This window comes from Cyrtonyx montezumae, unplaced genomic scaffold (genome assembly GCF_038088225.1).
Source record: "Cyrtonyx montezumae isolate F1298 unplaced genomic scaffold, pur_monq_1.0 scaffold_17, whole genome shotgun sequence".
Classification (NCBI taxonomy): Eukaryota; Metazoa; Chordata; class Aves; order Galliformes; family Odontophoridae; genus Cyrtonyx; species Cyrtonyx montezumae.
The window spans coordinates 14351053-14363944 of record NW_027071903.1 but is presented as its reverse complement, the minus strand read 5'-3'; the positions used below and the strand labels follow the sequence as shown (position 1 = coordinate 14363944).

The following is a 12892-nucleotide window of genomic DNA, read 5'->3' as shown; positions in this document are numbered from 1 at the left end:
ACAGCCCGGGCTGTTTCCTGCACCGTCTCTTAATTTCTGCAGGATCAAAATTAGGTCATTGCACAGTTCTTCTGAAAACACAGACATTAAACTTCAAAGTCTGTAAATGTCAGTGCTCTTCTGACAAGTTCTTGACTCGGCAACAGCAAAGTTACTCATCTCCCTTTGGCATATGTAGTACCAGATAGTAAGTAGTAACATAACCACATTCAGCAGCCTCCTTGGACATCTTGGGCTGGCTGTCTATACCAACCCATCTACTACAGTGCCTGCTTTCCCCAGCCCCTTCACTCCTGCCAGGTACCACAGCAGTCCTGGGCAGCTGGAGGCTGAAAAAGAATGGAAAAATCTCCCACATTTCTTGCCTCTGAGTCAGAGCATGCTCAGAAGACAAAGAAGTTTGGAGAATTTAGCTGCCAAATTCTAACAAGGTCTGGGCTCGTGAATGCAAAGACCTTCCAAAGGCTTATAAATCACATCTGTCTCAAAAGCTTTTCCACAGGAAGAGCAGAAGACACATTCCTGTACCAACACGCTACAGTAGGAGGCATGATTTACTATGCAAGAGCAAGGCTATTGTGCATGTGTTTCTCAAATGCTTTGTTCCAAACAGAAGAAACACATCATTCTTACTGCAAAAGGTCCAAATTCAAGCTGGTCATTGTGGCTATTACTATAATCCTTACTGACAAACAGGTACCTTCAATGCCTTCCAGTGCAGGCATTCAAGAGGAAAGGGGTGCAACACCCTCCTGCGCCTCCCCAGGGCTTTGGCCTCTCTGCAGGCAACAGCAGAAGCCCAACCTATGACCAGCTCAGACTTGGACAAGTAACTTCAACCCAAAGAGATAAAAGTGTGACAAGCACTCAATGTACTTTTTGCCAGGAACGATCCAGCAAACTTTACAGCAGGTAAGAGGAGCAGCTCTGCCCCCTTCAACTTCTCTGTCTGATGTGATTTGGGGACCCTTTGCTGGAAGTTGCAGGGACAGAACATTAGAGACTCACCGTGCCCAGTGTGCAGGAGAACTCGCCAAGGAAGTCATGCTCATACAGCTGTGTGCTCGACTTGTCCTGGTCAAACAGGGCAAACTTGAGCTTCTGTACTTCTTCAAAGTGGTAGTCAACAATGAACTTCTTGGAGAAGGCTGGGTTGAGGTTGTTCACAGCTGTCTCTGTCCTGTCAAGCTGCAAAGACCAAAAAAATGGTCAATTAAACATCTGTATCTTGCATCTTTGTCACTGCAATGTCTCTTCTCTGAAAGCAGCTGGAGCCCCGACATCAAGAAGCCTCGTGGTGGCCAACAGAGCATGAGAGCAACAGGCACGCAGCAAACACAACCCTAAATGCATGCGAGGTGAGATGCATCTAACAGAGAGCTGCATCCCTGAGGACAGCATGCCAGGGCCTGGGGTGGACTAAAAGCTTACTGAAGCCACAGTGTCTGCATTTGCTTCTGACACCTGCTCTCCAGGACGCAGAATGCTCTGCGAGCCAACACTCTCACATACCTCCCTCCTGCAGCTCTGCTCCTCTGCCAACCAGACTCACACCTCTAACGCTTTCTAAGTCAACCAAAGCTATCCCTTTCAGGCCACACATCTAACAGCAAGGACTAGTGAAAGAAACAAAGCATCACAACTCAGAAGAGTAATCCTCTAGCATTTCCTTCTAGACCTTGTAACAAAACATTCAAGTGGTTTCTTCTGACTTGGCCTTCCATGGAAAAGAAAAAACCAAACCAACATTAAATCACCAAATCATCATGGTCCATTTTTCATGGATTTCACCAAGCACTAGCAGAAGCCAGAGGCTGGAAGGATGCAGAAGGCAGGACTTCAATGGACTCTGATATCCAAAATAGTTCTGGAATACCTTCAGGCAGTCAAAGCATCTTTATAGCCTCCTTCATATAAACATGTCAGGGATTACATTGAGCCCAGCACAGAAGAGATGTGAGGTGGGTCCATCTCCTAGCTCTGAAGCATGCCTTCCAGCAGCCTAGAGCTTGGCCAGCTGGAGACACAACTCACCCCAGCTCTGGCTATTGCCTAAAAACAATGTGCTGAGCACATCCAGCTTCACCCCAGCCTCATTTAGTTGATGAGATGGCCTCAACACGCACAGACTCGAGGCTCCAAACCTCCGTGGCACTGCTCTCTGAGTGGACTTTCAGAGGGATACAACCAGGATGCAGCACCCTGCAGAGAAGGCAGCAGGGGAAGGCTGATGGATAGTCACAAAGCACTCCTCCAAAGCCTCCCAACACCATCCTGCACTAGTACAGTGGTGGCCACAACCATACCAGTGGTAGCCACGACCAGACTGTGAGTTCCTTAAGCCCTGGAAGCAGCCAAGGGCCACCAGCCTGCCCTGAAACGAACAAGGGGAGCCAGCACTCACAGACGTTTGCAAGACACAACCCACATCCCAGGGCAGCTCGTCTGCAGCAAGCAGCTCCTGTGCAGGCACCATGGACTGCAGGACAGATGGATGTCTGCCAGAACAGCAGAGCCAGAAATAAACACATCACAGCAGGGGAAAAAAAAAAAAAAAGAAAAAGAAAAAAGAAAAGACACAGCCTCACAGTTTCAATGAAACTCATTTGGCATACAATAAATAATCTGGAGGGACGAAGCGGAAAGGCAGTAAGTTTGTTAATACATACCATGGTAGTATTTTTCAAGTTGGTCACTTAGTCTGTTTTAATTGCCAGGAAAAAAACTGAAGTAAATGCTGTACTCTTAAAATAGCACCTGCCGCACCCTCCAGGGAGATGGGACCTGAATAAACCAACACGAGCACACTGTGCACCAGCCAGGGCAGCACAGCTTCACACAGATCCTTCCCCCTCTGCCACCACCCGTACTTCAGGACCCAAATGCCTGCTCAGAGAGATGTGGACCAGGAGCAGCAGCCATCAGTGAGCTCTACCTTATCTGATCAGCACAACACACACAAATCCCCTTTCAAGCCTAGCTGATGAGACTATGCAGGCAACAGGAATGGATTTTAGCTGCTTTCATGTACCCTGAGCTAATGGGAAAACTGGGAACGAGTTAAAACAGGATGAAAAGCGAGCTCCCATCAAGCAGCCACCTGCCCTTTGGAGTAACCGCTGGCTCAGAAGGGGCAGCAGGCTGCCTATGCTTCCTCCTGCCCCACTGTTATCCAAAATGCCCCCACAACAAGGCTAGAGACGAGTCTGGGATGCTACAGGGCAAACACAGCACTGCAGGGGGGGCCTCACCACAGCGAAGAAGAAGAGCATGTATTTAAACCTTTACCTTGGTGCAGCTCTTTCCTTTCAACCTTGCTGGTGAATGTTCCATATGAGGGCTTTCCACACCAGGAAATACACATACCATTGGTTCCTCCCCCCGCCCCCGAGCCCTCACACTACTGTAGGCCTAGCAAAATGCAAAGCTGGTTCTGCATCCTAGCAGGAGAAAAGCACAAGGGTTCTGAAGAGGCAACCAGGGTAACTAATGATTTGTCTTCAGACAAGCACAAATCCAAGGAATTTCTCCAGTGGCAATCCTTGAGTTAAATGAGTCCTCCAGTTTCTGACAGAGGGTTTGCTGGAGATGTTCAATCTTGTCCATCTGGGAGATGCTCTTCCCAGGGACAGGGAACATGGGATGGACACCTTTTGGAAGCAGAGACATCCTCAGAGCCCCAGGTCAACAGCTGGTGGCCCCCAAACCCCCCTGAGATGAGTAGTGTGTGAGATGAGGACTGCCCAGGCTCAGGAGGGGTGACTCAGAGTTGCACAAAAGTGAGGGCACAGTTGAGTCACAGTCCAGGTCCATCCTGGTTGCTACAGCATGATGTCACTAGGCAGAACACCGATATCATTATGTCACTTCTGGACCTGTGCTTTTTGTCTCTCGCTCTACCACCCCCTCCAAGGCTGATTCATGAACATTTTATATATTTTTTTTAATTCCTCTTAAGCTCAGTGAGACAAAATAATTGTATTTGGGAACAAGCATGACAGCTGGAAGAACCAGCCCACCACCCAGGCACTGACGCTGGCACCACCATGCTACCATGACACAGGGAGGCTTGGGTACTGGCTCTGACCACAGCATGCTCCACATGTCTGCAGCTGGGGTCATGCACTGACCTCTGCCGAAAGCACAGGAGCAGAACACGGAGCAATCTGCTGTCAGAGGCCAGCTTCCAGCACCTATTTTGCCAATTAGAAAGCTAAAAATAGCAGAAGGGGAAAAAAGCAAAACTTGCATAGTAGAACAAAAAAAAGCTTTGGAATCAAAACTGCTGGACTGAGACGTTACTGACAGCAAAAGAGGAATTCCTGAAAAGCACAGTCAGGTCAAAGAGATGACACCTATCAAGACTGGAAAGTTCATCAATCTCATTCAGGCTACTGCTGAGGAAAGTTAATTGCAGAGCGTGGCAGAAGCGAGGTCTGCCCCCACACCCTGCCCGTGACATCGAGACCAGCTGTGGGACACCTGAGCTGATGCCCACTGATCCCCCATTTCCTGGCCAAGTGCTCAGGCTGCCCCATAAATCCGAGTATCAGAAAAAAGAGACCACCTAATTTCCTGGGAGCTGGGGGGGATTTAATGCCCCTCAGCAGCTTGTTTTGTGCTGCTGGGGACCAGTGCTTTGTCCGTCTATCACATCCCAGTGCACTACTTATCTGCTCTCCCTGGATGAACTGAAAAGCCCTTACACTACTTAACTCCAATTGCACTTACAAGATGAAATCCACATGTTTTTCTGCAGGCATTTTAGCTCAGAGTCTTTCCTTCTGCAGCCAAAAGGTATTTTCTATGCACAGAGCAAAACATTCTCACACAGACAAGTTTGAAGACACTCATTCAATCACAGACAACACCCTGCCCAGCAAGGACTGCTGAAGAAGGAAATGACAACAATCTTTGCATGTGATGTGCTGAACAGTCAGTAAAGCACCATGAAAACCGCCCTTGAGAGTTCCTGGTCTACTTCATGCACACCTTATTACAAAACCAGGCTAAGAGTAGAGGAGGACTCAGGCACTCCTAACAAGCAGCCCAGGACTTCTGTGCTCCACATGACTGACTTCCCAGACCTTTACCCAGTACAGTCCTGCCTCACTGCTCTTTCCAAGAAGTTCTTCCTAATATTCAACCCAAACCTCCCCAGTACAATTTAAGGCCATCACCTCTGGTCCTATCGCCATCATCTGAGAGCAGAGGCCGACCCCCACTTCACCACAACTTCCCTTCAGGGGTTGCAGAGAGCCATGAGGTCTCTCCAGAGCTCCTCTTCTCCAGACTGAAACATCCCAGTTCCCTCAGCTCTGAACCCTTCATAGCTCCATTCCCTTCTCTGGACACGTTCTGGGGCCTCAATGCCTTTCTCGTAGCGAGGGGCCCACTGACGCTGAGTATAGAGGAACAGCAGCTCATGTGCAGCCTCCAGGCTACCTAGAAGCTCCTGTTTCAGTGTAGAAGAGCCCAAACCCAACACCATGCTCTGCTGTACCTTCAAGGGGCTGCCACAGGCACCATGACACTGCAGGGAGAAGCATGTCCTAGCCAAGAGACGATATGGTGACAAACAAGATGTGCAGAACCTCAGGGGGCTTGAGAGCTCCCGCAGATCCCAGCATAAGCCCATTAGGGAATTTCTGGCTTGCTGTTAAAACACTTTATGAATGCCCTTATTGCAGGCAGAGCCTGGCTGGCGACTGAGCAGAGGGAAGATAAAGACACTGGTAGAAATGTTAATCCAGCTTGATCCAACCACGAGTAACACAGAGGCTCTTCTCTGGTTAGGAATTAGGGTCTGTCTTCTCTCGGTATCTACCTTGAGGACTTGTTAACAAAGCAAGGCACAGAATCGCTCCTTTTTAAGGAATCCTGATCATACAACACTTCCTGCACACATCCATGGGAAGGGATGGCTTGTGTGACACCTCCTGCCTTGACTTGGTTGGCTCCACACATAGCCCAGCCCTGCCAGGACACGCCAAGGCTGTGGGCCACTCTGTCCCCAGCCTGTCTGCACCAGTGTGGTACTCAGACAGGAGCCCAGGTGGTTTCCAAGTGCTCTGAAAAACCAAGGAATCCGCTTAAACTTCCTTCATAGGGCATACAAGCCACATTCAACACTGTGCCCAAAATGTGTCTTTAGGACATCTGCAGAGGCAAACCATAGGAAGCAGAAATCATGCAGCTTCAAGACTTACCTCCATCCATTTCCCATCAACTTCCATGAACAGGACACAGAAAGGGTCAGACTTGGAAGTGACATCCCTGTCCAGCAGGTTTTGGCCACAGATGGACAGCTCGACTTTGCAGACACAGTACTGGGAGCCGATGGGCCCCGCTGGCAATGGGGTCCCAGTGTACGCCATGGACTCCAGCAGGGCAGCTCCAGGCAGTCTGTGGGACAGACAGAGGAGGAAAAGCTCAGGGTAAGCAGAAAGGCAGCAACAGCAAATGACACGCAAAGGCTCTCATGGCAGTCACAGGGGGTTCCCGAGGAGCCCAGCATGCCCTGGCTTTGCTCCACAAACAGCAGGTTTGAAAGGAAAGGTGATGTCCTCTTTACACCCTCTAAGAGGGCAGGAAGAAACAAGAGCCGGCGAAGGGAGTGGGTCCAGCTAGTGTGGCTGTCACCTCTGCCTATGGACAAGTTTGTTCATGGGATATTCACTGCTGTTGATCTCCCTCCTCACCCTCATTGTCTTGCTTTGTTTCCACCAAGGCATGGCAAGGCAAGGGGTCTCGAACAAAGCATGGAGTAGAGGGAATATGGGAAGAGAGACAGACAATATTAGGGTGAGAGGAGACTGAGCTCGTCTAACGAGTGTTTGCTAGAGCAAGTTCACTGCACTGCAGCAGGGAAGTCCCCTCCTGTACGTCCCACCTCTGTGTCATCCAGGCACAGAGTAGCCTTGGATACATCCCCACACCTTGGGTACACAAACCCTGCAGCCGTGGGCTGGTGCAAAAGGCCTCCCAGCTCAGCAGCGAGCTGTTTTCACAGGGAAAGAGGGATCCCTGAGAGAAGAGCAAGGCCGACGTGACAGCCACCATATGAGCGGGTGCACGGGGTGAGCTACTGGGCCTGATAAAATCTCCTCTGTTCTAAGAGCTTACCAGAAGCCTGCAATCAAAGCTGTGTTACTGAGATTAAGGTGAGATTCATACTGTTATTATGTGACAACCCCAGCCACCTCCCACATGGCAGTTCTGCAGTCCACTCGGGACAAACAGAAAATGCCTTTGACAAAAGAGGGAAGGGGGGGGAAAGGGATGTGGGAAAGAGAAGAAGCAGCATTTTCAGATTGAGTTAAACTAATAAACTTTTATGGCTGGGGTTGCTATCAGAGAGACAGCTCTGCCCATCAGCCAGTTCAATAGCTTTCTCTAATAGCCCTCTCTGGCTCCTGGCTCATCTACATCATTTCAGAACCTCAAACATCATCTTCCTCCCCCTGATAAACCATCTGTTTGGCATGGAAATCCCAATTAATTAGCATCAGTTGTTTGTTCTGCCTGGGCACAAGTGTCAGCAGGCACCCATGCTCCAGCTGCTGGGGACGGAGCAGAGAGACCACCACTGCAGGGTGAGGGGAGTAGGGGAACAGGCTCACCTGCTCCTATCTGCCCAGGGCTCTGACTTGAACCCCCCTGTATCACAACCCAATGCTCATCCAACCAAACACTGCTGCTCCCAGTTCCCAGCAAGGAGAAATGAAGCACAGGTGAGGAACCCCACTGCCACGTCCTCGAGGAGAAACACCTGCTGGTTCCTCAAACAGCACCAAAAGAGTGAAAGAAGACCTCCCAGCCCCTCCACCCCGCAGGCACTACCTGCCTGCTCCCCTCCAAGCCAATGCTGCCAGTTGCAGCTAAAGTAAAGATATTTTTTTCTATTATTTTAACACCCAGATCATGCAATCTATGTCTTAAAATAGCCAGGCCTGTTCTATTTATGCTGCTGTCTGCTGCTATTGCTGCCTTCAACAAGCACACGCAGGGCAGCTGTACTGCCACGGACAGGGTCCTGCCAGAGCAGGGAGATGTGGGCTGCGTTTTTCCATCTCTCCCCTTCCCCCAAATCTCATCACTGCCTCACACAAAGCAGAGGCAGCAAATGACTCACTGGAAAAAGCTTTTTCCCAGAGCTGGCTGGCACCAGAACATCTGAGTGCGTTGCACATTGCCTGCGCTCCAGCCCTGCTGCTCCTCCAGGAGGTCGAGGCCAAAGCAGCCAAGGGGAAGGGGAGCAGAGGCCAGCAAGACCTGTTCCTATTGCCTGAAATCAGGGACTGGGACGCTGATCTCTCCATCCTGCCCACGGTGTTGCAGGGGTGCCCGGTAAAAGACCTCCCAGGAAGGTAAAAGGCAGCAGGGAGACACCACCAGCCCCTTGCCTACAATCCCAGCAAAGCCGATTTTTCCATCAAGGAGCTGCTGATGCAGGCCAGCTCCCCCTGAGGATGGAGATGCCCAAAAGAGGCCCTGGCCACCTGTGTCACATCCTCCTGCAGCACATGTCCCTGGGCCAGGTGACAGCACACACAGCCACCATCTTCCCTGGGGCGATGGGATGCTCTGAGCTTGGAGCTGGCACTGGAGCTGGCTCTCCATCATCTATATTCCAGTCTCTCCTCCTTTTTTTGTTCTCCTCTCTCTGCATTCACCGCCCTAAATGAAGTCCTCCGACTCACTTGGCACCCGCAGCCAAACATTCTCCTAACGTATAATCAGAGCTGCCAGCTTCGTGCTCATTGTGCTGCCACGTGGTTTCCTAATGCACGCCCAGCTCCCTGCAGAGCGGGTCCACCTGTCCAGTCCCCTCACCTCAACTCCCACCCCCATATCATACCCGGGAACAAGCCAGGGTGTCCCTCTGACATCCAACACCACCCACTGCAGATGCCTGATGAAGAGTCCTAAGCACAGGGCAGAGAGATGTGCTCCTCAGACCCTTTGTGGCTTTGTAGAATTGCTAGATTGCTGGAGTTGTTTCTCCTCTTCTCTTCCTTCCTTCCCCTCCTCCCCATTCCTCCTCTCTCCCTTCCTTCCCTCTCCCTCTTCCTTCATCCTTTCCTTCCTCCCTTTGTCCTCCTTCCCCCACTGCCTCCCTTCTTATTTCCCTCCTCTCCTCCTCCTCTTATTCCTTCCTCCTTCTTTTCCTCCCTCCTCTTCCCCCCTCTCCCTCCCCCTGGCAGCCCAGTGAGAAGCACAGCTCCCTGGCCACATTTTTGCCACTAACCGGAAAAAAGAAAAGCGAAAGAGAAAACAAACCGCCCAAACTCAGACGCAGGGTCAGAGTTTATGTTACGAAAGGAAACAGATGCGCAGTTTGTAGGGAAGCAGAACAATAACTGCTGCTCACTGGGACAGAGAACGAGCCCAGAGCAGTACAGTGCGTTCTGACGCGATGCGAGCAAAACACAGGAGGCTCTTTTACTACTAGCAGCACCCTCCAACTTCAGCAACGTCCTCTCCTTAGGAAAAAAGGAATCAACATCCTTCTTTTCACAGAGAACACAAGCCTCCTTTCGTTGGGAAAAGCTTCCTGCAGGACAGCGCAGAAGCCACCCATGACTCAGTTTACCCACTGCAGGAGAAGCAGAGCAGAGATGGCAGCCAAGCAGGTAGTTCTGGGTTCACACAGAGGACATCTCTGAGCTCCCTTCTGTCAACAAACACAGTCACGGCCAGAATTATTTTGCAAAGCAAAGCGTTTGCCATACAGCCTCACCCAGACGCCACGGAGGACTCACCAGCCTGCACCCAGTGTCTGTAACAGCTCAATACACAGATGTGTCATCTCCCTCACGAACCTGTCCTGATGGAAATCATCCTTACAGCCACTTGGCTGGCTCACAGTTTAACTACTTCCATCACTTCCTACCCCAAAATGTCTCCAGAGAAAGGATCTTCTCCCTGCTCCTGGAACAGCCCAGGTGGGTCTGTGTGCACCACGGAGTAAAGGGAGGCTGGGCTGTCCCTTCAGGATGGATATTAGAAACAATTCCTGCACGGAAAGAGTGCCAAGGCACTGGAATAAGCTGTCCAGGCTCCCCGTGCAGGGAGAGCTTAACCCAGCAGAAGCTGTCTCCAGGAAGCAGCCAGAGGGATAACAGGGAATAACTCACTAGCCTGCATCTGAGTTTTGACAAGCAGAAGCTGGGCTTAGAGCTCTGGGCCCTGAGGAGCTTCTCCAGCCCTGAGGACAAGTGCTGTTGGGCTGCACTTCCTTGCTGAGGATGGGTGAAGGCTATGGGACGGCAGCAGCTGGAGCCAGGAGAGATGCTTTGAAGCTGGGGAGCAGCCAACCCCACACCATGCCCTCGAGCACAGCCAGACTTTATCCACAGTCACCCCAGAACCAACCCAGAAGCCCAGCCAGGAGCTGCAGCAGAAGTCAACACAGAACCAACACCTCCCGCTGCCTCCCTGCCCCCACCACACACACGGCAGGAGAGGACCACATCTCAACCCAAGTGCTCCCTCCAACCAAGCCCACTGCCACTCACAAGGACCTTTAGCTGAGAAACACCATGACAACCATATGTTTTCACTCAAATACACGTTTCCTCCCAGGCTCAATTTAGGGAAATCTGTGATTTAGAGCAGAAAATATTGTGATGTCACTGTGAATCTTGGCGATGGCACTGAACCCTGAGCGGGCTGCATTTATCAAGAAGTCAATGCAGAAGACAAATTCCAAGGCTGGGGCTCTCAGATGCAAGGAGCCAGAAGATGCCAGTAGAGAGAACAGCCACTGCACTGAAGCCTTCCCACCCTCGTGAAGGTCTGAGGTGGAAACTATTCGTCTCTTCCATCCCCGGTGCATGCTGGCTTATTGAGAAGCTTATCTAACGTGTTAAACCCTGAATTCTCTTCTTCTGAATTGTAATTGGCTTCTTATTTCCAGCCAACACAAGGGAGAAAGGAAAAAAACATCACTTCAGCAATGAGAAATATCCTTAAGCATTTTCCAACATCACTGCACACCTGCAGCCCCCAGGCCCCTCCACCCCACGCAGGGGCAGGACTTGGCAGAGAGGGGTTTCCCAGTAAGCCTCCAACAGCAGCAGAAACCAGAGCTGGTTCTAGGGCAGGAACCAGGGCTTCCACCACCCTACAACCAACACATCCCACTGCGATCCCCAGCCCACATCCATTAGGGCCACAGCTGACCAGCCAGGGCACACTCTGGGTCTGCTGAGCAGCCAGAAAACTCAAAGCTTAACGCTATAAATAAGCACTAATTAAGTTTTGTACAATTCTTGGTCACACCTGCACCTGCTGACACCAAGCCACAACGATGCCGGGGACAGAAACAGAACAGGAGGGCAGCGATGGAGGAGGCACGGATCACAGCCCCACACTGCACACGGGCAGAACACGGTCCCCTCAGAGCCCACCTTCTCCTAACTGATTTCCTCTCCCTGACGGGGTGAAGCCCCGAACGCTGCTTTATGATGGGAGTTAAGCCTGGCGGATTCACAGCTCCTTTCTTTAGGAGCCGCCGGAGGGAACATAAAACTTGCTTTAAATGGTCGCGCAGAGCTGGACGCAAAACTTGCATTCCCAGCCCTGATTTGTTCCCGTTTGTAACGCAAGCCCCGCGATGCCTGATGCTTCCTCATAAACCCTCAGCTTGTGGTGCTCACGGAAAAGCCCAGGAAACGTGGCCGGTCCCAAAGGCCCAGAAAGAAGCAGAGGGCAAAGCAGCATCGAGCAGCAGCAGGACGTGCTCCGTAACTCACCTGAGCCGCCGGGAATCGCGAACCCAGCAGCCCCACGGCCTCAGCAGCGCGGGCAGCCGGCGGTGTGGGAAAGGATGGCTCGGCTCCCTGCACCAACGTGGAAAAGATGAACCATAAGGACTTGTTGGCAGGGCGGGGGGCAGCGTGCTCCTCTCAGCCCGTCGGTCGCTCAGCTCCTGCTCCAAACGGCTGCTGCCAAATTCAGCCCTCCTCCTCCCCAGGACCGCAAGCCGAGGCTCCTAATTAACGAGCTCCCAACTAACGAGCGGCGTGGCGGCAGCACAGCGCAGGTGCTGCGCTCCCACCACCGAGGCACCCATTCATCCCACCCGCACCCCACTAAGCCGCGTCCCTCGGCACCACAACCCTCAGTCCCCCCCGGCGCTACGCTCTCAGTGCGAGACTCCCCAACAGCGGGCGGGCCGAGGGAGCCCGGGGAGAAAGAGCCGTCCCGTGTCCGCTCAGCACTCACCGCGGGGCGCGGGCTCAGCTCCTCGCCATGGCCGCTGCCCGCTGCCCGCCGCCTCTGGGGGGCGCGGCCCTCAGCGCCGCCCCCTCCCCCGCCCCCCTCAGGCGCTGCCGTGGGCGGGAAAGGACGCTCTCTCTGAGCCCCGACGTGAGGGCTCTGCTCCCGGCCCCGACGCGGGACTGGTGGTCGCTAGACGGTCGTTAAGGGTGGGGCGGCCGCCCACCTACTAGCCCGCTGTTCTTGAGCACCTCCACGGCTGGTGCCCCCGAAACCCCCCCCACACACACACCCCTCTTCCAGCGCCCGACCGCTCCTTCAGGGCTGTTTTTCCCTCATATCCAACACCCTGAACTCGTCCCCAGTCTCAGTTCCTTCAAACGCGAAAGGATTCCCACAAAGCAACGTGCCAGGCCCGCGGCAGCCAGCGCTACGCGGGGCTCTGCTGACACCTGGCGTCCAGCAGCCACGATCCGGGCTGACGGATGCCAACAGAGGGAATTTGGGGGTGAACCCGCAGCTGTAGGAGCTCCCAGGCACTGTGCCATGTCTCAAGCCCAGAGGAGTGCTGCTCTGACTGCTACAGCAAAGCCATCCCAACATCAGGAGTCAGCTCATCACTGCCTTCACTCATTTTCTATTCTCCTTTTTAAAGCTGTGATCACGG

General features: G+C 52.5%; 1 protein-coding gene across 3 annotated transcripts in view; it reads right to left on the bottom strand.

Moving 5' to 3' along the window:
• The window catches only part of CPNE2 (copine 2), a 35283-nt gene extending 23015 nt beyond the window's left edge, over positions 1–12268 (bottom strand). The window contains exons 1-3 of one of the 3 annotated variants that reach the window (XM_065733354.1): positions 12232–12268; positions 6210–6405; positions 1009–1188 (exon numbers count right to left, since the gene is read on the bottom strand). In XM_065733354.1, the coding sequence (XP_065589426.1) occupies positions 1009–1188; positions 6210–6377 (348 nt within the window). In that variant the 5' untranslated portion in view covers positions 6378–6405; positions 12232–12268. Of the gene's footprint in view, positions 1–1008; positions 1189–6209; positions 6406–7622; positions 7762–8860; positions 8940–12231 lie in introns of those variants that run through there. The other 2 variants (XM_065733356.1, XM_065733355.1) reach the window with 2 other exon arrangements.
• Positions 12269–12892: the final 624 nt, after the last annotated feature.